The 23,432-nt window shown below is 38.4% G+C and overlaps 1 protein-coding gene across 2 annotated transcripts; it reads right to left on the bottom strand.

Moving 5' to 3' along the window:
* Positions 1–1,508: 1,508 nt before the first annotated feature.
* On the bottom strand, positions 1,509–14,712 carry LOC311299469 (casein kinase II subunit alpha). Of its 2 annotated transcripts, XM_084423047.1 has the most exons (15): positions 14,552–14,691; positions 12,921–12,991; positions 10,611–10,688; positions 9,857–9,987; positions 8,571–8,682; positions 6,964–7,065; positions 6,804–6,854; positions 6,638–6,697; positions 5,509–5,592; positions 5,067–5,177; positions 4,826–4,927; positions 2,841–2,941; positions 2,603–2,751; positions 2,154–2,243; positions 1,509–1,914 (listed from the first exon to the last, which is right to left on the bottom strand). In XM_084423047.1, exons 4-15 carry the CDS (start codon positions 9,955–9,957, stop codon positions 1,796–1,798), a joined length of 1,182 nt encoding a protein of 393 aa, XP_084279173.1. In that variant the 5' UTR covers positions 9,958–9,987; positions 10,611–10,688; positions 12,921–12,991; positions 14,552–14,691; the 3' UTR covers positions 1,509–1,795. The 2 variants fall into 2 exon arrangements, with proteins under 2 accessions (XP_084279173.1, XP_084279172.1); XM_084423046.1 differs by lacking the exon at positions 10,611–10,688 and having other exon boundaries at positions 14,552–14,712.
* Between the last annotated feature and the right edge of the window lie 8,720 nt (positions 14,713–23,432).

The raw sequence follows: 23,432 nt of genomic DNA on the forward strand, positions 1-23,432 counted from the left end.
GTACAAAAATCGAGTGTCTGTAGTCCTCTCAGGACTGCAATAAACACAGCTACTTATTCCATTCGCTCCCAGCTTCCTTCTGGGCTCCTTCCAAAGCCACGCCCCCAAAACACATGAACGCGCGATGCCGACGTCTGCAGCTGGAGGATGCGTTTGCCAGTGCCAAACGGAGGAGAGGAGCGCAGTGCATGTGGTGACATCATGTCAGAATCACATGTAATAAAATACCTAACTTTATCATTATGAATATAAACAACTTTCATGGCTGTTGTTAGTACTCACTATCAAGCTAGCATATCGATACGGGTAAAGTTTAAAATATATTGAGGACAGGTTGATTCGGTAACGAGCTAGTAACATAAGGCAAAGCTAAAAACAGGTTGCATTGATACACGTTTTACCATTACCTCTGTGATGAAGGTGAATTTCGTGTAAGATCCATAACATATACGGTGTTTTGCATGTAAGCGCTTCCACGATGAAAGCACTGTTGGCTCTGAAGAGGACAAACGTTACACTCCGGTGACAAGTAGCCTACCTTTCTACCTTACTAGTTCCTTTTTTTTGCCTTCGCTGACTTTTTATGCAGGTACTTGGGAATTGTGACTGCTCTCTCTGCCATTATTGTGATTCTTCCTTGCTATCCGTGCCTCTTCCCCTCTTTCAAGTCAAACGGGTGCGCGCGTGCATGCAGGGGTGGTTGCCATGGTAGCGAGGGAGAGTGACAGTGGTGACAGTCCATTGTGCCGCAAACTCCTGCTTACTTGGTGTAGTGAGCTGAATATTTCCGGGAACGGTGACATGTGATGAGTGCACGCAGGGCAGCGCACGCAGTGGGGCTCGGGCACGAGACATGAAGGCATCTGATTGGTTCTTTACATTCGCACCGAGTGGCAGTGATTGGTCAGAGTTTTTACTGTCCTGCAGCTGCTACAGAGGTCTGATTGTTTTCATTCCTTTTTCTGAACATTCAGATAAAAAACATTAACAATATAACATTTCAGTATAAAAAAAAGTGTTTCTGAACAGGATTACCAACTATAGCTTTAATATTTAATATGAATAATGCATAATGTATAATTAATTATAAAGTGAAGATCATGGTAATGCATGACTAGCAGACTCTCCTATTAAACACTGAATTCATTGTAAACTTCTGAGTTTTTTTGTAAGGTTTAGGATAGTAATTCCTTCCGGTGGATTTAGTAACACTTGAGTCATTACCAGGATCTTCACTCTAGAATACTGATCCAAATAATTAGTAGTTCCTTTAGAAAGTTGAGTCATTACTATCCAAAAGGAATATAATGTAAACTTAGAAAGCAATGCAAGTCACTTTGAATAAAAGCATCTGCCCAATGCATGAATGTAAAAATGGTTCTTGCTCCTTGATATTTGTCTATGAATTATATGTTGTCGTTTTAAATCCCCAAAAACCTGTAGAATAGATGAACAGCAATCTCATCCGCAAATATCCATATTGTTCAAATAACAAACTGAAGCCAAAATAGGGACATATAAAATAAATTTTATTATCCATTTTCTGAATTTCTACACTGTAGTGGCTTCTATATAGACACCATCATCAGGAAAGACTGCCGGACACCGATGCAACATAACAACTGTGTGCTGTGTGTCCCAGCTTCAATATATAATTATTGTATGGAAAAAAAACAAGAAAAAAAAGGAAGAAAAAAAAAAGAAACCTAGTTTAGTCTCTCTTTAGTTTGTTTACACTCAACATAAAACTGTGGCCCAGGGCAGAGAGAGCGAGAGTGTGTGTGTGTGTGTGTGTTCAGGGCTGCGCACCGGCAGCTGCAGGAACCTGTGTGGCGAGAGCACTGGGAGACGAGATGACCGGAGAGCCGGCGATGTTGGCCATCGGCTGGGACGAGGACATGGATGTGACGCCTCCTACAGGCAAACAAACACAGTCAGCATTTAGAAGCAAACACACTTGCAATGCGTCAAGGATCAGCTGATACTCTGACTCCTTGAAGACCTGCAGATCAATGCCTTTTAGTAACGGCGTGTTTCTTAAGAACACAGAAAAATACTTCTGTAATCTTAATTATAGTGTGTAATTCTATATTAAACTATATGTAATTCTCAATTCAATAAGCATGATCCCCGGAGGGAGTCACATGACTGACCTGTGATCATACTGGACGTGCTGACAGGAGTGGATCCAGCGGACAGTCCTGAAGTGGAGCCCATCCTCGCCTGGTCCTTCACAATGGGATCTGACACGAGACATAATAATAATAATAATATATGGTTACATTTATATAGCGCTTTTCTGGGTACTCAAAGCGCTTCACATATGAGCACAGTGATGATGCAATCAATAGAGTACATTAACCTTTTATTTCAAATGAGCGAGAAAATCCCCTTTAGTTCCTACAGAGACATTGTTCACACTTCTCAATCATTTGATCACATAACTGACGTAAATGTCAACTTTCCAATCAATGTGTTTTTGAATCAGATTGGGATATTGGTTCTGCTTCCTTGGCTATTTACTAGGTTGAAGAGATCCTAGACTCTGGCATGAGGAGCACAGCAGTTGATCTTCATAGTTTCTGTAGATGAAGACACTCACAGAAATAAGGGTGCTCCATGGCCTCGCGGGCGGTGAGGCGAGCTTGGTGGTCGTAGCGCAACAGTTTGTCCAGGAAGTCCAACGCTTCGGTACTGACCAGGTGCTGGTTCTCACTGTGGACAAACCGTTCCCACCTTTTCCGGGAATGTCTGGAGAGAGGATTACCGATGAAAGAAAGATGGTAAAATCCTTAAAGTGAGGTCAAAGAATGGATAAACAATGACAAATCTCAACGTACCTTCCCAAAATGTCATTGAACCGTGGGTCGAGCTCAATGTTGTATTTGTCGATGTAGTCGTAGAGGTCCTCTGTGCCCAGGACTTTGGCAATCCGTACAAGCTGGACAAAGACACAGTACTGGTTAAAAACAGCAGAGGGCAGCAGACACACATCCAACAGATCAAAACAGCTGACAACCGAAGTCAGCATTACACTGGTTCCCTCCACACAATAAACATTTTTCCATCGGCTGTTGGATTATTGCAGAAAATAAGTTTATGATTCTTGCCTGTTTTATTCATCATGAAAACCTTCACAGATTGAGATACCTTTTGTAAATTTTGAAGCCTAAATTCAGAATAGTTTGCAAGTACGTGATTGTAAACATAAGGCTGTGAAAGCAGACTTTTCCAATTTAGCCTGTTGTTGTTGTTTTTAAATCACAAGGGGGAACTAGTGATGTATTTATGTCATAAATAAAATGTGAAACTATATTGAGCTTGTGTTCACCAGGAAACTTATTTTAGGCATTTAACCACAAATCCATTTAAAAACCCCATTGACTTCAGGATGTAGACCGGAAGTGCTAAAATTCACTTGTTTTCAGCCTAAAAAAAAATTATATGCTCATAATATAATCATTAAAATTAGAATTTTATATATAGTTAGCTCATTTCTATATAATTCTATATAATAATATATTTTAGGGCTGCAACTAATGATTTTGATAATCGATTAATCTGTCGATTATACAGACTCAACTAATCAAATTCTTTGTCAATTATTTTCATTATCGATAATGGACGATTAGTTCAATTAGTTGTTGCAGCACTAATATATTGTATATTAATATAATTCAAACACTCATGAGTATACAAAGTATGTACTGCACTTTAATTTATAAAGACAGACAGTAGGACACTGGGAGAAACTATAACATCATCTTGATAACGTCGGAAAGCGGTCGCAAATCTTTCTATTTGCTAACACAAGGGATTGTGGGAAATATTAGAGCATAAAAAACTCAAATGTGCATATTTCAAAAATATTCCACCATCCAAGCTCATCGTCTTCCATGCTATGATCTGAGGCCAGTGTTGGGTAAGTTACTCTAAAAAAGTAATTAAAGGGATAGTTCACCCAAAAATGAAAATTCTGTCATCATTTACTCCCCCTCAAGTTGTTCCAAACCTGTATGAGTTTCTTTGTTCTGCTGAACACAAAGGAAGATATTTGGAAAAATGTTTGTAATCAACAGATCTCGGTCACCATTGACTACCATAGTATATTTTTTTCCTACTATGGAAGTCAATGGTGACCGAGATCTGTTGATTACAAACATTTTTCCAAATATCTTCCTTTGTGTTCAGCAGAACAAAGAAACTCATACAGGTTTGGAACAACTTGAGGGGGAGTAAATGATGACAGAATTTTCATTTTTGGGTGAACTAACCCTTTGATTACTAGATACTAATTACATCTTCAACAGTGTAATTAAATTACTATACCAATTACTCGCTCTGAAAAGTATTGGATTACTAATTACTTTCTAAATCCCATATCAACGTCAACCAGTTGAACAATATAAGGACAGACAATAATCTGCTCTTTTAATTCTTTCAAATAAACAATATACAATTGCATAAATTATTCTTGAACTGACCAAAGTATGTAAAGGATGAAGGTTACATTAATAACATACATTTAACATTACATTTTGATGTTAAATCCACTATTGTTTTAAATAGAATTGTTCTAGTCTATAAAGTAAATAATGCAATTAAATCAGAATTAACTGTAATTAAACTACAGAATTAAGAGTAATCCCTTACTTTACCTTTCAAGGGAAAAGTAATTGGATTACTTGGTAATTAATTACACCCAACACTGTTTGAGGCAAATTAATTCTAATAATCTTTTGTGATTACGCCACAAACATCGGTCACTATAAAGTGCCAAGACAACAATGAATATTTGAAAAGACCTAGAAGCAGAAGGCCTCACCTGATCATAGTTGTCGTGTCCGTGGAAAAAAGGCTCTTTCCGGAAGATCATACTCGCCAACATGCAGCCTAAGCTCCACATGTCTAAACTGTAGTCGTACATCTGAGGGACGAAACCAACATGAGCGTCAAAAAGCAGCAAAACAAAACAGACGACTTCATGTTACACTGTTTCTGTATGTGCATGTGTATTCAACAGAAGCTTGAACAGATGCTTTTGTCTTGTTTGCATCTGGTCTCACCTGATAGTCCACCAGCAGTTCAGGTCCTTTGAAATATCGAGACGCCACCCTGACGTTGTACTCCTGACTGGGGTGATAAAACTCCGCTAAGCCCCAGTCTATCAGACGCAGCTAAACAAGAAAACACACCATCAGACAAGAGTCAGATGTGAACTCAGTCAACGGGGGAATAATTAATGATTCAAATCACAATTAGTGATTCACTCAGCATCTCATAGGACTGTCCCTGATGATGCAGGAAACTTGCAAAATTACAGACCTTTTAAATTTGATCTAGCTTAAAGTAATGTGCTTGATGTCACAGCAAACAACAAAGCTTCTCTTTTACTACAGCAATCTCTGATTTGTGATTGGTGCACGCAAGCGAGCTCGTCGTCATTCAGCCAATCAGACGTGTGGAGTGAGAAGCCGTAACGCGAGCGATGACGCGAGCGGGAAGTACCTTTCTGTGTTCATGGTCGATCATTACGTTGTGTGGCTTCACATCTCTGTGCATGATTCCCATACTGTGGCAGTAGTCCAACGCCTGAGAGAGAGACAGGGAGAGAGAACCAGACTTAAACACCAGCCGTCTCACGCCTTTTCACTAATAAATCGTTATTTAATCGTTTGTGATTACTGGATTACTTATTTTTTTTTAACTAAAAAAAAGATGATAGCTGATTAAATATATGTATATTAAAAATATTGTATTATTTTATTTAATATATTTTTAAAATAAAATTCATCTACTATAAAATTGTATATAACATAAGTAAAATTTATGCTTAATTTAAAAAGATTGAATATTAAAACATTAGAGAATGCTTGTAAAATCACCCAAAGAAAAGCTGTATATTATATATTAATCACAATGCAATGTCTTCTATGCGTTTAAAAATCTCCATATATAATATTTAATTGATCAAGGACGCAGTAAATTGATCAAAAATTTATTTCCATTTCAAATAAATGCTGTTCTTTTAAACTTTATGTTCATCAAAGAATCCTTTTGGCAGCAGCACAACTGTTTTCAACACTGATAATAATCAGAAAGCAGCAAATCATCATATTTGAATCATTTCTGACGGATCATGTGACACTGAAGACTGGAGTAATGATGCTGAGAATTCAGCTTTGATCACAGGATTAAAGTACATTTTACAATATATTCAAATAGAAAATTTCACAATATTATAACATAAACAGGAGATTGTTGATCCTAATACAAAAATGGTCTGGGAATCAAAGACAAAGCGAGAAACAGAGGGAGGGCAGCGGGGCGATGAGTGGTAAAGGTAAAGAGGTTAAGCCAGTGGACAGATGCTCTTTCTGCTGCAGTGACGCAGTTTTACCTGATCCAGATTAACACACATGAACTCCAGGATTCCCACACAACTGACTAACAGCAAATGTATATGAACAACATACTAAAACTGCAGCAATAAGATCTGGGCAAGGTTTGAAACAGATTGGGAAAATACAGGTACAGTAAAAATGGTTTAAACAAAACTAATAATTAAGTGGCCACAGACTTGAGATACTCTGGAGTTTCTGTGAACAGCTTTAAGATGATATCTGAAGGAACTCACCTTTAGGATCTCGTACATGTAGAACCGAATGTCGTAGTCTGATAGCGTTTGATACAATTGCTGCACGACAGAACAAGCGGATGGTTGAGTTTAATCGAACTGATTTTTTTTTTTGTCTTACATTTTGGTGCTAGAATTGATATAGCAGGAAGCAGAACTGATTTACCTTGAAGTCTGTGTTGTTCACATGTTCAAATACCAGTGCTGGGGTCCGAGACTTGAGGGAGAAACACAAGAGACTTCAGTCAAAGACGCATTTGAAACGTCACTCTCAACAACACAGAACATTTTCATATCAAATATCATCTTCAAGAAATCCAACTGACCACTGGATCCTTGACAATGTCTAGAAGTGTGATGATGTTGGGGCCGCCTCTCAAATTCTCCAAAATTTTGATTTCCCGCTTGATTTTCTTCTTCTTTACTGGCTGCACGTGGAAATAACGACAAAACATGCGACAAAATCATTAAAGACGAGATAAAACTGCATTTGCAATACATTTAACTTCCATAATGTGTTAAACTGAATATTCAGTGGGAAATAACATAGGGCAGGATTTGATCATATCTGTGTTTGTTTGAGTGCACTGACACTATCGGATGAGAACTGAAATGAGCTCAATGATGAACTTTACACAGTTATTGAGCAGAACTGAATCAACACTGAACAGACTTGAACTGAATACACTTTTGTAGAGCTACTTTACAGCTGAACTTGCATTTGAATCATATTTGAAAAAATGTCTATCACTGATTCGGTTATTTACCCGTTTATTAATGTGAAGCTTAGGACTGGGTTAAAAATTTTGATTTCTCGATTCTCATTTTAATCAAAAATGAAATGGAGAATAAAATAAAAATGAAAAAAAAAGCGCTATATTAAATATTCATTATATTTTTACTTAACCTGTTCCTCAATTTCATATATGTTTGAATAAATCTGTCATTAAAACAAGTTATGACAGCAAACGTTTTAACGAATTGGAGAAGAAACATAATTGTGTCATTAAAAAGTTATTATTATAAAAACTGTCTTGTGTGCAATTCAAATATTTGTACTGAAATAAGTTATTAATTTTAACAGATCAGTACCTGATATATATCCAAATGAATCAATATCGAATCAAACTGAATCGAATCGCAAGCTTGTGAATCGAAATTGAATCAAATCGTGAAATTTGTGTCCAGCTCTAGTGAAGCTGCTTTAAAACAATCTATTGCATAAAGCCCTAAATAAATAAAGCTCATTTGACTTGATTGGATCATGAAAAGTGGAGAGATTATTGTTTTTTTCCACAACCAACATGGAATTGGTTACATCAGAAAAAAATAACTAATTTTATTAAGAGTAAGAGAAGGTTATTTCACTTTGATAATGGGTTTGAGGAGGAACGGAACAAGCTGGACTCGTATCGCCACAGCTCCAAACCAAAGTAAAGTAGATTATCAAGGAAGTAAATAAACCCAATTTCAATTTCATCTTGTACTGAAGTACAGATGAGTTTGACGCAATGACATCTGATATAACCGCGTCTAGACTCAATCTGTGCGGCTTCATCCTCCGTGTCTCCAGGTAGGGGAAGTTCATTATACACGACTGGCTACATTACGGGACAACGGCGCTAATCTTCAAAACTATTTATCACTTAGCTTGAAAAGAAGCTCTCAGCTCGTCGGGTGTTATCGCTAGAATCTAGAGCTTTCTCTGGTTTAGAGGAGGAGGGGGCGAGGAAGGAATTCGACAGGCGCCCGTTCATCTGAACGCCGGCCAGCAGCTTCTGGTTTCGATACCGTCCACTGCCTTCCATAACGTAAACAGGCTTATCTCAGCATACGTTCTTGTCAACGACTCGGAAAATGAAGTCTAAGGGTCTTCCCAACCTGAACCCAACCGAACGCCTTTAAAGCTGTCTGGAACAACAACGCTCTTCACCTTGAGTATTTTGACGACTACTTTCTCGTTGTTTGTGATGTTGATGGCTTCAAACACTTCGCTGTACTTTCCTCGGCCGAGTTTCCGCACCAGCTGGTAGTCATCTTGATTCCTGTTGACAAGACCGACAGCTGTTATTACAAGCGCAAACGAAATGCCGATCCAGACAAACAAAAGACATCAGCACTGTATCCCTACAGAGAAACACTTCACACAACTTTCTGCAAACTCTGACCACTGAATGAAAACTAATAAGATACTTAATATTTGCTCATTAGCCATGTAAAGTGTTCAAACTAATGAATCAAACACCATTAGCTTGTAATTACCACAGTGTTTATGAACAGTCCTCAAGACCCCTGTGTTCTGTTCAATTCAACTGCATTTAATTGAGATTAAATCTGCCCTAAACACGCGATCGAGAATCAGCGTCACTGCGAGAGAAAGAGCAAATCTTGTGATATCTCTCAATGCATTACTGCGCTGGCAACAATCCTACCATTTTTCCAGATTTTGCGAGAGCAATCTGTGAACCTGTTACACTGACTTGTTAACTCAAAAGAACGATTCACTAACAAATCAAACAATCACTATGGATTGTGAGCAAGTTTTACCTTTTTTATTGTCTCTTCTGCTCACCAAGGCTGCATTTATTTGATCAAAAATACAGTAAAAACAGCAAAATTGTGAAATATTATTACAATTTTAAATAACTCTTGTATTGCAATAGATTTTAAAATGTGATCAAAGCTGAATTTTCAGCATCATTACTCCAGTCTTCAGTGTCACATGATCCTTCAGAAATCATTATAATATGCTGATTAGATGCTCAAGAAATATGTTGTATTATTATCAATGTTGAAAACAGCTGTGCCGCTTCATATTTTTGTGCAAAAAATAAAATAATCAGGATTCTTTGATTAATAGAAAGTTCAAAAGAACAGCATTTATTTGAAATAGAAATGTTTTGTAACATAAATGTCTTCACTGTCACTTTTAATGAATTGAATGCATGCTTGCTGAGTAAAAGTACACAAATATATATGTATATATTGCCTCCAAACTTCAGAATGGTACTGTATATTCATTATAGAAATTTCCAGGCTTAGAAAACATTATTAAAACAATCCAATCTTTTCCATGACTGATAACAACCCTGTAATTTACTTAACTTTTGTGATCTTCGACATTCCAGAAGTCTGATATCAGCCCACAATCATTCTCACATCAATATCAGGCATTGCCATCACACACAAAAAAAAATAAAAATCTGTCCCGGCACTCACCCCCACTCTACGACGTGAGATTCATAGTCCCAGTATTCCCGCGGCCTCTGTGTGTTGACGTCTGGATAAACGCGGGATCGACTCGTGACAGGGCCGGACATGATCTGTGTGTGTGGCTGCGCCTGTCAGGGCTGAACACACACACATACAAACACACACACACACAAATAACCAATCAATACAAGGACAGAACTATCAGGCCAACGCACATCGATAACATTGACTGCAATGCAATGCCTGGGGCCTGAAATATGTGGCCCCGTTTGAACGTGGACAAACAAAAGGATAAAAAAATAAAAAAAACTCTACAACTGGGATGTTCGGCTTTACAGGCCCCCGCCCACGACACGGACCCCTGACTGTCTTGATAAATTGGATTAAGGTTCTGAAACTCTGCCCAGATGGAGGAAAGTTTTAATCTAGATGCAAGCAGACCGAGGAAGACTCGACCACCGCAGTCCAAAAGGTGTCAGCACATTCTTTCAGGGTTGAAAACACACACACACACATAAAAAATAAAAATAAAAAACACAAGTTGGCTCCATTTTCTTTTTGGCTTTCTATTCATTTTAAGTAACTAGAGCTGTAGTACACAACTTTTCTTTTTAATTAACAATTTAAATAATGATTCAATACATCATCGATCCTTCAAAAACGTGTTTTTCTTACCCTCGTTCCCCATGGTAAGCCTATTATAAAAGTGTTTACAGTTTAGACATTTAGGATTTTTTTGGGTGAGAAATTGCATACATACATCTATTAAAGGTAGGGTAGGCAATTTTCGGAGATAAGATCCCACCCTCCCTTCAGAGCGTCTCCAAAGCCACGCCTCCTTCGAAACACATGAACACGTACAGCAGGGAGCAAACAAAAGCGTCACGAGAGACGCTGCGTTAAACTACCTCATGTCTCAAAGCACATAACATTACAGTAATAATGAACATAAACAACTTAAAAGCTCTGACCTGTAGGCTACCACTTCATTTCATTTCGGCGTTGATATTGTTGCCATTGAAACATTGACATCTTTCTCTCTTCTGACCAATGTAATCAATCTCTCAAGATTTTTTCCTCTTTTTGCGCAGAAAGTATATTTGTTGTAATTTCCGTTCACCACTATCGAAGTTTACCCAATTATGACGACTTTTTTATTCCACTTTTGAAAACCCCATTATCAAAATGTGAAAAGGATCAAAAGTAACGCTTACGCTTCAGAAAACACCATTCAAAGCAATACGGGTCGGTTAATGTTTAAAAATGTACAAATATATTAATAACTACAATAAAACGATGTCTGCCATGCTATATTAACATCTTTACAGTTAAAAAAGCAGCTTTGCCACATTATAAATAGAAACCAAGAGCTGTGAATGTCTCATCACATTTTAAACCAGGAACCTCCTGTTTAATAAACCATTTTGATACAGTACTGGATTCAGTGCTGTGATGAAAACTGGCCTGCAGGACATAGTGTGATTAGATTTCACTCATGTCTGTACGACTGTAATTTCATTTAACTAGTTGAAAGGGAAACCATATGGCCTGCTCATATCATCATTAAAAGGACAAGTTTGCTAGTTTTCAACCGGCTTTGCATTGTTAGTTACAATGTCAGAAGTATATGTAAATGAACAATGTGTAGTCTGTCTTTCTCTTTGTTAACCTGTACCCAGATGTCCTCATTTACAGCGTTGGGGAAAGTTACTTTAAAAAAAAAAAAGTTACGTGCTACAATATTGCATTTCTAAAAGTAACTAACTTCTTTACTTTGTTACTTTTTGTGGAATGTAATGCGTCACATTATGTTGCTTTATCTCACCTGGGCTGAGCTTGCTTGTTTGTTTTTTAATAACAAAAAAAGTTGTGTTAAATCAGGCTGAAGGAAATGCAAGTTCACATCTGTACAGGAGAGAGCGCAACGCAAACAAACCTTTTAGCTCTGCTTCCATTCTGTACTGTAGAAGAATAGGATGCAGGAAAAGAAAATTCAACACTCTTATTTCAGTAATAAAAAAAGAAACAAATGTGATGTTTCACTATGACGTTTGCTTATGATTAAATTGGATTATCAAGGTCAGCAGCAAAGACTAAATTTGCTTACAAAGACGCAAAACGCTAAAAAAAATCTATCTTACAGATATTGTAAGAATATAGAGTTGATTGAAAATCGGTGAAGTTGCCAAATATGTGTATCTGCATCTCTACAACAGCCATACACGTCATGCAGACGAACATCTCTAGCTTTGCATCACGTCTCATGCTGTTTTTTAAAGGTAGTATTGTGTTTTTAAGATGGCATATCATATTAAAAATAGCCACACTTTTTTACAAAATTTTACACTTGAGCATATCTTATGTAAACGCTGCTGAAGAAATGCGTCGGGGTCAAGCAAACCTAAAACCTGCCTAGTTACACAGCGTTTCCTTAAGACCAATTCATCGACTAGTCATTTAGACAACTCGCCTATGCTTTTCTTTGTCCTTTTGTCAATCGAGTTAAACAATGCCACTGGACAGTACACACGAGGGAGCAACCAATCAGCTTTCGCCTCAATTTGAAACGCCAATTCAACTTTAAAAATGTCTATTAATTTGTCCATTTAAAAGTGCTTTATTTATATACATTTCTATGTTTGAATTATTAAATTGATTCTTCATTTTATTTTTAAGTGGCACTCCTGGTCCTCCATACTCGGCCAGCTAGTAAGTTTTAAAAGTATGTTGTTTGGCACATCCCCATTTATTAATGCTTCAGAAGTCAAACAGGAACGCTGGAACACAAATACAATGGTGCTAAATGACATTCATGGGAGTGTACCATCAGAAACAATGGATAATTTTGTTTTGCCAGATGGCATTTGGGTTTGGTCACCAAAGATTCCTGCCGCCTCAGAAGAGCGCTGAACCTGATATCACATGATTCACAAAGCCTGTATTCACCAGCAGTCATTACAGTATCTCAGGGCAAAAATGACATGATCTAATCTGCAGAACAAATATGCAGACACATCTGACATGTTCCCCAATGTGTCGAATGAGGTTTGGACATTTAACTCACACTCACCTTCAACTGTACTTGCGGGCAGCCTTGGGGAATCTTGTGCTGAATTTACAAGAGGACGACAGTCCAAACGCCTGTGAGGCAATGCAAAAACAAACAACATTAAGAACTTAAGAATCGCCACTGACGGCAGTATCTGATTTGCACAGATGTGTGTGTGTGTGTGTGTGTGTTTGTTTGTATGTATGTAAACCTGTCGTGTCTGTGCAGCCAAACCAGGACACTGGCACAAACCCTCTCAAAGCAACATTTGTGTTGAACACACCAAGTGATGATTCAGTGAAAAACAATCATAAACTTTCATTAGGGAACGTTCTCCATCTGTCCGTCAGAGCGGTGTCGATTCTCAGGCACTAAGTGCACAGAGATTGATCAACCGACCTCACCAGGATGAAACACCAGAGCTTTTAAAATCTAATTTAGGACTTTTTAAAATCATACTAAAATTAATAACAAGTCCACACTTTGACCAATTGAATAGGATTTTTATTTTTATTTTATGCAGCTTGCATTTACAAAGACCAGTTTATAGCATTTGAAAGATTTTAGAGCATAATTAGATGCTCTAATTTTATATTTGGAAAATAATTAGAAAAATACAATATTGAAACGGCTTCTCGAAGAAGAAGAAATGTAGGGCGGGACTTGATTGGATGGTTGTGGTTTGCTATTGGTCGATCTCATGTGCGTGACAGGTTGTCCCACCAATTTTGATATTATTCCATCTCTGTTGCGACACTTATTTGGCCAGGGAAAAGTGTCCCATTGCCCATAGTCTGTATATTTTGGCATCAAAGACATGTTTTAAATGTGTCTATGATACCTAAAAATGCTGCCTGGATAGTTTGCTCACTTTGTTTAATAATTATACTTTAAACACTTCAAAGGAGTGTTTCTCTGGATTAAACCATCAAACCAGTTCACCACCTTCCAGAATGATAGTGGATACTGATAAAAGAATTTAAAAAACATTTTAAACATTTTTTTTAATCAATAAACCTCTAACCACATATGCAAACAAATGCACCTTTAAAATTTGTTTAAAATAACACTTTCAACCCTTTAAATATTGACTGTCTTAATGAAATATCCACCAATGAGCCTAAAACACAATCTTAAAGCCTCTTCATAGAGGATCCAAATACAGGGTGTTAAATATTTTAAGTCTTTATGAAGCTTTTTACAGATTTAAAATGAAATAAGAGGTTAAATAAGAGAATAATGCCCTAAATCAGACATGGATCTCAAACACTCATTCAGATCAGGATGTAGAGCATCAGTTAGGAGCTAAACTAACAGCCTGTCCTTATTTTACACATTCGCAATCACTCAGTCACTTCATTTTCAAATACATCTACACGTAAACACATTTACGACACCATTTAAACGTTAAACAATTTAAAAGGCATAAAATCATCGAGTTAATCGTATATATCATTAGCATATCATCACGTTAGCCACAGCCATGCTAACGTTCAATCATCTACACATTACACATTTCTAAAGACACAAGAGAGCATAATACACAATACAAAACCCCCTCGTCGTCCCTGAAATGATTTAATGGTCATATATGTATTAAAAGTATGTATAGATTGACACGAAGTATTGAAATAAAGGGCGGTTTGTATTACCTCTCAGCTCTGTGTTAATATGGCGGCGGCAAAGGCAGTTAGCGCGAGGAGACGCGACGCTCCTCCAGTCCTGCAGGGGGCGCGAGGCAGCGGCGCGAGGCACTGAGACTGGCTTCCGCTCGAACTGACGCTCGATCGATTTCTGTCCTCCTGTTGAGCACAGGCTTTTGATTCATTTACTTGTATTTTTGACCGAATTTCACATCCATAAAAGCAAGTTTAGTAATAAAACCCCAAATGTATGGTTTTGTTGACTGAAGTAAGGATGTACACAGACAGTATAGAGACTCTTTGCATAAGTTTGTGTCCTCTACACAAAGTATTTTTTACATATGTTCTGCTTTCTGTATTATTAGGTTACTCCTCTCTGGCACTTTTTATGTATTTATTTTTGTAGTTGTAGTTGTATTGTATGCACAATTGTAGAACTGTAGAATATTTGACAACAGAATGTAATTATATTTGTAGTTTGTATTGTTCTTTTTCAGTTTTTATTTGTTTGCATAATTGTAGACTGCGCAATATTTGAAAACAAAATTATTTCTGTAATTAAGAATGAACATAAATGCATAAATGTCAGGCTTTTTCGTGATCCAGATGTGATGAATGGATTTTCATACATTTTTGTCTAAATCAATGTATCTGTCCAATGGTTTTGTTATTTTTGGTTTTATGATTATTGGTTTTCTATGTTGTTGTTAGATAATTGTAATTTGATGTTATTGTTTAATGTCACCAATTCAATTAAATTCAACCTTGTATTTTATGACCCCCCTTTGGACAAGAAAGAAAATTATGTTGAGAAAGAAAATGTTTGTATATACACTGCTCAAAAAAATAAAGGGAACACTTTTTAATCAGAGAATAGCATCAAGTCAGTTAAACTCCTGGGATATTGATCTGGTCATTTAAGTAACAGAGGGGGTTGGTAATCAGTTTCAGCTGCTTTAGTGTTAATGAAATTAACAGCAGGTGCACTAGATGGGCAACAGTGAGACAACCCCAAAAACAGGAATGGTTTTACAGGTGGAGGCCACTGACATTTTTTCCCTACTCATCTTTTCAGACTGGTTTTCACCAGTTTTGCATTTGGCTAGGGTCAGTGTCACTACTGGTAGCATGAGGCGATACCTGGACCCTACAGAGGTTGCACAGGCAGTCCAGCTCCTTCAGGATGGCTCATCAATACGTGCCATTGCCAGAAGGTTTGCTGTGTCTCCCAGCACAGTCTCAAGAGCATGGAGGAGATTCCAGGAAGACAGACAGCTACTCTAGGAGAGCTGGACAGGGCCGTAGAAGGTCCTTAACCCATCAGCAGGACCGGTATCTGCTCCTTTGTGCGAGGAGGAACATGATGAGCACTGACAGAGCCCTACAAAATGACCTCCAGCAGGCCACTGGTGTGAATGTCTCTGACCAAACAATCAGAAACAGACTTCATGAGGGTGGCCTGAGGGCCCGACGTCCTCTAGTGGGCCCTGTGCTCACTGCCCAGCACCAGGGAGCTCGATTGGCATTTCCCATTGAACACCAGAATTGGCAGGTCCGCCACTGGTGCCCTGTGGTTTTCACAAATGAGAGCAGGTTCACCCTGAGCACGTGACAGACAGGAAAGGGTCTGGAGAAGCCGTGGAGAATGTTATGCTGCCTGTAACATCGTTCAGCATGACCGGTTTGGTGGTGGGTCAGTGATAGTCTGGGGAGGCATATCCATGGAGGGACGCATAGACCTCTGCAGGCTAGACAATGGCACCCTGACTGCCATTAGGTATCGGGATGAAATCCTTGGATCCATTGTCAGACCCTATGCTGGTGCAGTGGGTCCTGGGTTCCTCCTGGTGCACAACAATGCCGGGCCTCATGTGGCGAGAGCATGCAGGCAGTTCCTGGAGGATGAAGGAATGATACCATTGAAGGGCCACCACGCTCACCTGACCTACATCCAATAGAACACCTCTGGGACATTGTATTTCGGTCCATCTGACATCACCTGGTTGCACCTCAGACTGTCCAGGAGCTCAGTGATGCGCTGGTCCAGATCTGGGAGGAAATACCCCAGGACACCATCCGTCGTCTCATTAGGAGCATGTCCCGACGTTGTCAGGCATGCATACAAGCACGTGGGGGCCATACAAACTACTGAGTACCATTTTGAGTTGCTGCAATGAAATTTCAGCAAAATTGACAAGCCTGCTGCATCATTTTTTCACTCAGATTTCCGGGGTGTCTTTGAATTCAATCCTCTGTAGGTTGATCATTTTCATTTCCATCAAACGATGTGGCATCCTTTCGTTCATAACACATTACCCAGTCCATATTAGTATAGATATCCAGCATGATATTTTTCCCCATTGAGATCTGATGTGTTTTCAAAGTGTTCCTTTAATTTTTTTGAGCAGTGTATATTATGTAATTAATATTTTGTATAGATTATATAAGGTAGGTAGGTAGACAGACAGACAGACAGACAGATAGATAGATAGATAGATAGATAGATAGATAGATAGATAGATAGATAGATAGATAGATAGATAGATAGATAGATAGATAGATAGATAGATAGATAGATAGATAGATAGATAGCTTACAGTAATATGATGCAATCAAAATGGCATTGCTTCAGCCAATCATAAGTTCTGTTGAGCACCATGTGACTTTAGAATGTGTGGGATTCCAAGATGATCTTTTCTCTCTTTTCTCTCTTTCTCTCTTTTTGTTGGCATCATCCTATCCAGCATTAATTAAGATGACAGAATTACAGCCCAGAAGTGGGACACACTAGAGTACAGGGAATATTAGCAGGCTATGAATGCCTGTCTGACAAGTTAATGGATAACTGTCAAGAGGACTGGTGTTATAGGCTAATTTACCTGATGACAGCTAACTCATCTGTACATATTTAACAATTCATAATCCACGGTAATGGGCACAGGCAAGTGATGGAAGAATCTTAATTGATTTTGAAATAGGATTTGACTTCATCTGGATGAAAAAGCACTGGCTCTCTATACATGACTTTAGAGACATATATTTAGTTATATTCAGTGTGTTTAAAATGACATTGAGGGCATCATCACACAGTGTAACACTTGTTTAGTCTGTTATAACCCTTTTGCTCAATCTATTGATGCTCTTAATCACACCATTATGTGATTTAATCTAGGAGATTGCTGAAATATTCATTAGGATAGCTTTGTAGTTGAATACCTGAGAAGTAAACCTTCCATCAAACTACTTGCTAAAATGCTGAGTAATTGTCCACAGATTATTCTTCCCATCAGACAGGTCTCATGTGATACTCTGTCTATATTAAAAAGCTATTCAATCCCATCAGCCTCTGAATAAATCCTGTCTGGTATGTGTGCTGGCCAAAGAGTGCAATTTTTCATGATGATGGAAGGCAATGGAAACTGCCTCGAAATTATGACAGTTCATTTACCAAGTTGGCAGAGAGTAAAAGCAGGAGAGATCAACACTTACACACAGATTAACATTCATGTTGGTGATGAGGGATGCCAAACATGATTCTAACAAGGTCACAATTTGAAATAATGTTTATGATGCCATATGTTCAAGGGTTGCGAACAGTAAATGGCAACTGTTTTGACGTATTTCCTTTTAAAAGAGGAAGCAGGGACGGACCATATCAAAGTTTTTTTTGTTTTTTTAATAGCCAATAAGATTTAGTTCATGCCAGAATTATGAACCATGATTTGCTACTTAATAATACTAATGCTTAGCCTGGCTAACGTCAGACCTAGTCTCATTGAGACGTGGTCTGGGAACCACATGTTCATTTTCTCGTATTTGAGGCGTGGTTTACGAATGCCCAGAGCCGTTTATTGGGCGCTACGAATGTCTATCAAATGCGCCTGTACGTAGCTCATAGCCAATCATTTCAATTATACCAGATGACGTATGTAGAGTGGCAGAAATTCGACGAGGAAGAAGACGAAATAAACTTGCGTTCTAAACTACTTAGAACCCTATCTCAAGCCCCGTTCACACCGCCAGCGACACGCAGCGACAAAGCGACATGATCCCATTCATTTCAATGGAGCGCTGGCGACATCCGGCGACACGAGCGACAGTGACCGTTGGCGACAGAATGTGGGCGTGTCAAGCGACACGAGACGCGCGACAAAAGTTCAGAAATTTCAACTTTATGCAAATGAGAAGCGATTTTCGCGAGCGACAACCAATACGACAATTCACCATGACGTCACAACAGTAACAGACGTTCTTCCGGGTGGCAAAAGCAAAAGCGTTCCTATGACAACGCTAGTAAATTGCTTGGAAAGGAGGCCCACCGTTGACAGTAAAAGTATAATAAAAATAAAACATTTAATTAAATATAATGCATTTTTTCATCATAATAACAACTGTGTTTAATGATATAAGTAAAAAATATAATAAATATGTAATATACTTAGGCCTACACAATCACATAACTAGCAAAATACTCTCTAGCTCTTTTTTTCCAGCCAAAATAACGTGCTATATAGCCTATCATGGTCATTAAATGGCTTTCCTGAGGTAACTGTTATGTGACAATGGTTCTCCAGCTGTTATATCGACCTTTGCGCGGTTGAAAAACACTGATTGGTCGATATATCATGTTTGAGGAATATTTAGGTAAGTTGCGCGAGAAAATGGATGTGTAGTGAGAGCGTGTGAAAAGTGACAATTGTATGAGGCGCCACGTAGGATTTAAATCAAACTTCGCTGATCAATACATACATAACACACGTGCATATACAATTATAAATTACTCGCATATACATTTTTTGGATGTTCAAAATACATATATGAAATACTCGTGCACACTATAATAATGAATGCTTATGAATAACTTGCATATAGGCTACATATAAACTTGACGCACGCATACACCTATAAATACCTATAAACTTCCATGCATATACACCTACACTCGTCTCGCACATACATATACACTCGCAGCACGCAGACACACCTATAAACTCTCGCACATAGGCCTACATATAAACTCGATGCGCGCATACACATCCATAAAACACTCGCGCATAAATAAAACGCGGATGCAATGATGCATGCTTTAGTTGTGTAGGCTATATGTATGCGAGTATAGGTGTATGCTATGCGTGCGTCAAGTTTATATATGCAATATTCATATGCATTCATTACTAACATAATATGTATGAATTTCATATTAGTGTGCACATGTATTTCATATATGTATTTTGAACATCCAATAGTATACATGTACATGCGAGTAATGTATAGGTGTATGCACGTGTGTTATGTATTGATAAGCGAAGTTTGATTTAAATCCTACGTGGTGCCTCATACAATTGCGTGAGTCTCACGGTCAATGCAGTCTCTTCATCAAAAGAGACAATTTACTATTAGTCTTGAATTTCCCCGGCGGAAGATAAATGCTCTGCTGTGATTTTGTAGATGGACCGTTTTGAGAACACACGAAGCAGAGTTGAAGGGCAAGCAGGGTTGGCAGCAGATATGTAAACGTTGGATGATTTAGCGGATCGTTAAGATTTCCTACTTTTGACGACACGACGTCGCTATAACCACCCACAGGAAATCGATAAAACCCTACACCTTTTGCTGTATATCTGGCAGCGTAACCCCAAACACAACACGTTTTCATCATCGTTTCAACTTTGATCAACAACAATGTTTTTAACTATGTGACTGTTCCAGTCGCCGGCTGGATCTCTTCAGTTAGTCAGTGGAAGCCGCTCGCGTTCTGCCACCCGGAAGTTACTCGGCGCCTATTGTTTACAAACATTCTGAAAAGGCCTATAGACCTTATGTAGCCCCGCCCACTTTACCCGTTTCCGGTTTAACGCGATTGTCTTTCGACTTCCGCCTAAAACGCCACAGAAAGAGGAAGTGTAAACAGTGCTACAAAACAAAGCTAATTTGTCTGTAAAAAGGGCAAGCAAACATTTGTTATACATTATTTGTTTCGTTTGCGGTAATTAGCTGACATGGCCAACATATGGGAGCACACTATTTCTGTGCTGCGGCGGTCGGATGGTGTAAATGTATCGCATCCTTCAAGGATCGCCACTAACGACTGGGAGGATGACATGAGAAAGTGGCCAGAAATAATGTACGGGGATATATTCAATTATTTTGTGCTGTCCCTTGGAGTAGATGGTGCTGCTATGAAAAGCTACAAGAGCACTGAAGCCTACCAGTACCTTCACAGTGGTAAAGTGGGTCGTGTGTTACTCCACCAAGTAGGTCTGAAAGACCTGGTATTTTTGAAGGCTGATGTTCAGCCTAGTCAGTCCAGCAAACCAGCACACTCGGCCTGGGTACTGGTGACAAACCTGGGAGAAGTAGAGACAGCAGGGTGTTCTTGCATCGCTGGCCTCGGCAAGTCATGTAGCCATGCAGCTTCAATTTTATGGAAGGTGAGGAAGTATGTTACATTATCAAATAATCTTTGATAGTATACAGTTATGTTTTTCATGCATCTATCTATCTATCTATCTATCTATCTATCTATCTATCTATCTATCTATGTATGTATATATATATGTATGTATGTGTATATATGTATGTGTGTGTATATATATATATATATATATATATATATATATATATATATATATATATATATATGGGGAAACTATTGGCCCACGTGATGAATTGTGTGCAGCTTTACAAATTCATACCATTAGTATATCAGTACGTTCATATTAATAGAATAAAATTTAGCCTTATGGGTAATGTGGATTATACTAACATGTTATTTGTGTATCACAGACTTGGAGAATTGTGGAGAATATGTAAGTAGTATGTAGTCAAATCTCATATTGGAGGAAGAAGGTAAGTACATAGTATGGAGTCAAGGTAAGCAACAAATCTTGTCTACACCAAAGCATGATATATTCAGTATATTTTACTCAAATTGTACATGGTGAAAAAATCAGCTCTTGGACTCATACAGCATAATCTGTAATATTTAATAATATCTACTGTTGTCACTTTTCAAAATGATAATAGTCTAATCAGTTGCAGTTTTGGAGTTAATTTCTCCAGACATACAGTAATGGGCTGGATGTGTCACGGTAAGTACAAGACTAGTCATATAACTTGGATCCAAAGTAAGTTTATTAGTAGTATATTCAGATTTGCATTTTTTATCTTAAAGATGTATAATTGCTGTACAGTATATTGATCCAATTGCTCCATTGTTGCTTGGAAAGGAATATCTTTATGGGCCCTATCTTACACACAATATTTTCTTTATATTATATATAAAATGTATATTATATATGTATATTATATATAAAAAAGTATATATATTTTTTTTAGACCGTGCGCTTAGATCATTAAAATAGGGCCCTATATCTTTATATATTTAATATTCTGACTGTAATTGTCTCTGTGTTAGGTTCAGAATGCTGTGACCCAGGGACTCACTGGTATAGCGTGCACTGATGAGCAATGCTACTGGAATGCTGGAACCCAGAGGAACCTTGCCCCAAAGCGGTTAGTGGACATCAGGTTTGCACACCATAGAGACACTGACCAATTTCAGAACATAGAAGCAAGGTCACAATGCCCACCCCTGCCTCCCACCCCTGCATTTCAATCCCATGTAAAGCTGAGGGAGAGCTTGAGCCACCTGAAGCTGCCTGTAGGAAGCCTGCTTTACAAATGTCTTAATGCTCAACCAAACGAAGAGCCATCCCAGCCAGATTTCCTCCCACATGGGGTACATGATGTTCCAGCCACCTGCCAGAAATGTTTGTTATTTTACAATACCTTCATTGCGCTTGACCTGACCAAATCTGCATCACTGGAGCGCATCACTAATGAGCAGAGTTCCTCACACATATGGCATGAAGCTCGTAAGATTCGCATCACTGCTAGCTCTGCCAAGAGGGTTCCAGTCAGAGCGAGTCCTGAGAAGTTCCTTAATGAGCATCTCTACCCAAGGTTCCACGGAAATGCAGCTACAAGATATGGGAACGAGAGTGAGCTCAAAGCTTGCCAGTGGCTCAAAGGCTGCGGCTACTCTGTCATTCACAGAGGCACTGTGGTCAGCACAGAAGAGCCATGGCTGTCGGCAAGCCCTGATGGAGTGTTGAACACAGAAGAACTGTTAGAGATCAAATGTCCAGTCTTGGGAAAATCTTTTAAGTCTCTGGAAGACCTCTTCAGCAGCAAGACCTCAGATGTGAAGATAGTGGATGGGGCACATCAACTTCAACGACATGGTCCACGTGGCTATTACATGCAGGTGCAGCTGGGCATGTTCTGTACTGGACTGACCACTTCGAAGCTGCTCATCTGGACCCCATCCCAGCAAGCCTTGATCAATGTTAAATATGATGCAGATTTCTGTGCTGACATTGTGCTAAGGCTTAAGGCTTTTTATTTTAAATACATGCTGCCTCACATTGCCAATGAGTTTCAGGCAGGCATGTTGTCATTAAGTGATGGGTACAAGCAGCTTTGTGAAAGTTAGAAATCTTCTCTAATTTAGGATGCAATGGAGTTTAAATTAACAGGTCTAAGAAATTGAATTATTTTAAAAGAAAAGAAGATATTTTAAAGAAATTTGATAACCAGACAGTGGATAGACCCCATTGACTTCCAGAGTAGGAAAAAAAAGTATTATGGAAGTCAATGGCGACTGTCAACTGTCTGGTTACCAACTTTCTTTAAAATATCTTCTTATCTGTTCAGCAGAAGAAAGTAAATGTTTGGGTGAACTGTCCCTTTAAGTGGCTAGTGCTATTTTAAAAAGGCAATTTTATTGTGTAATGTTGTTTAAATTAATACATTTAATAAACTTTGTTACAATTGAACATTTCATTGTACATTTTTTGTTAGGCCTATGTATAAAACACAAGTAAAC

Source organism: Rutilus rutilus (assembly GCF_951802725.1).
Source record: "Rutilus rutilus genome assembly, chromosome: 11".
In the NCBI taxonomy this organism is placed as follows: Eukaryota; Metazoa; Chordata; class Actinopteri; order Cypriniformes; family Leuciscidae; genus Rutilus; species Rutilus rutilus.

Excerpts from the sequence above, each read along its gene's own strand:
- LOC311299469 (XM_084423046.1), bottom strand. The coding sequence starts at position 9,957 with ATGTCCGGCCCTGTCACGAGTCGATCCCGCGTTTATCCAGACGTCAAC. Across the intron at positions 6,855-6,963 it reads ACATTGTCAAGGATCCAGTG|TCTCGGACCCCAGCACTGGT; the intron begins GTCAGTTGGATT and ends TTCTCCCTCAAG. Across the intron at positions 2,244-2,602 it reads CATGGAGCACCCTTATTTCT|ATCCCATTGTGAAGGACCAG; the intron begins GTGAGTGTCTTC and ends GTCTCGTGTCAG.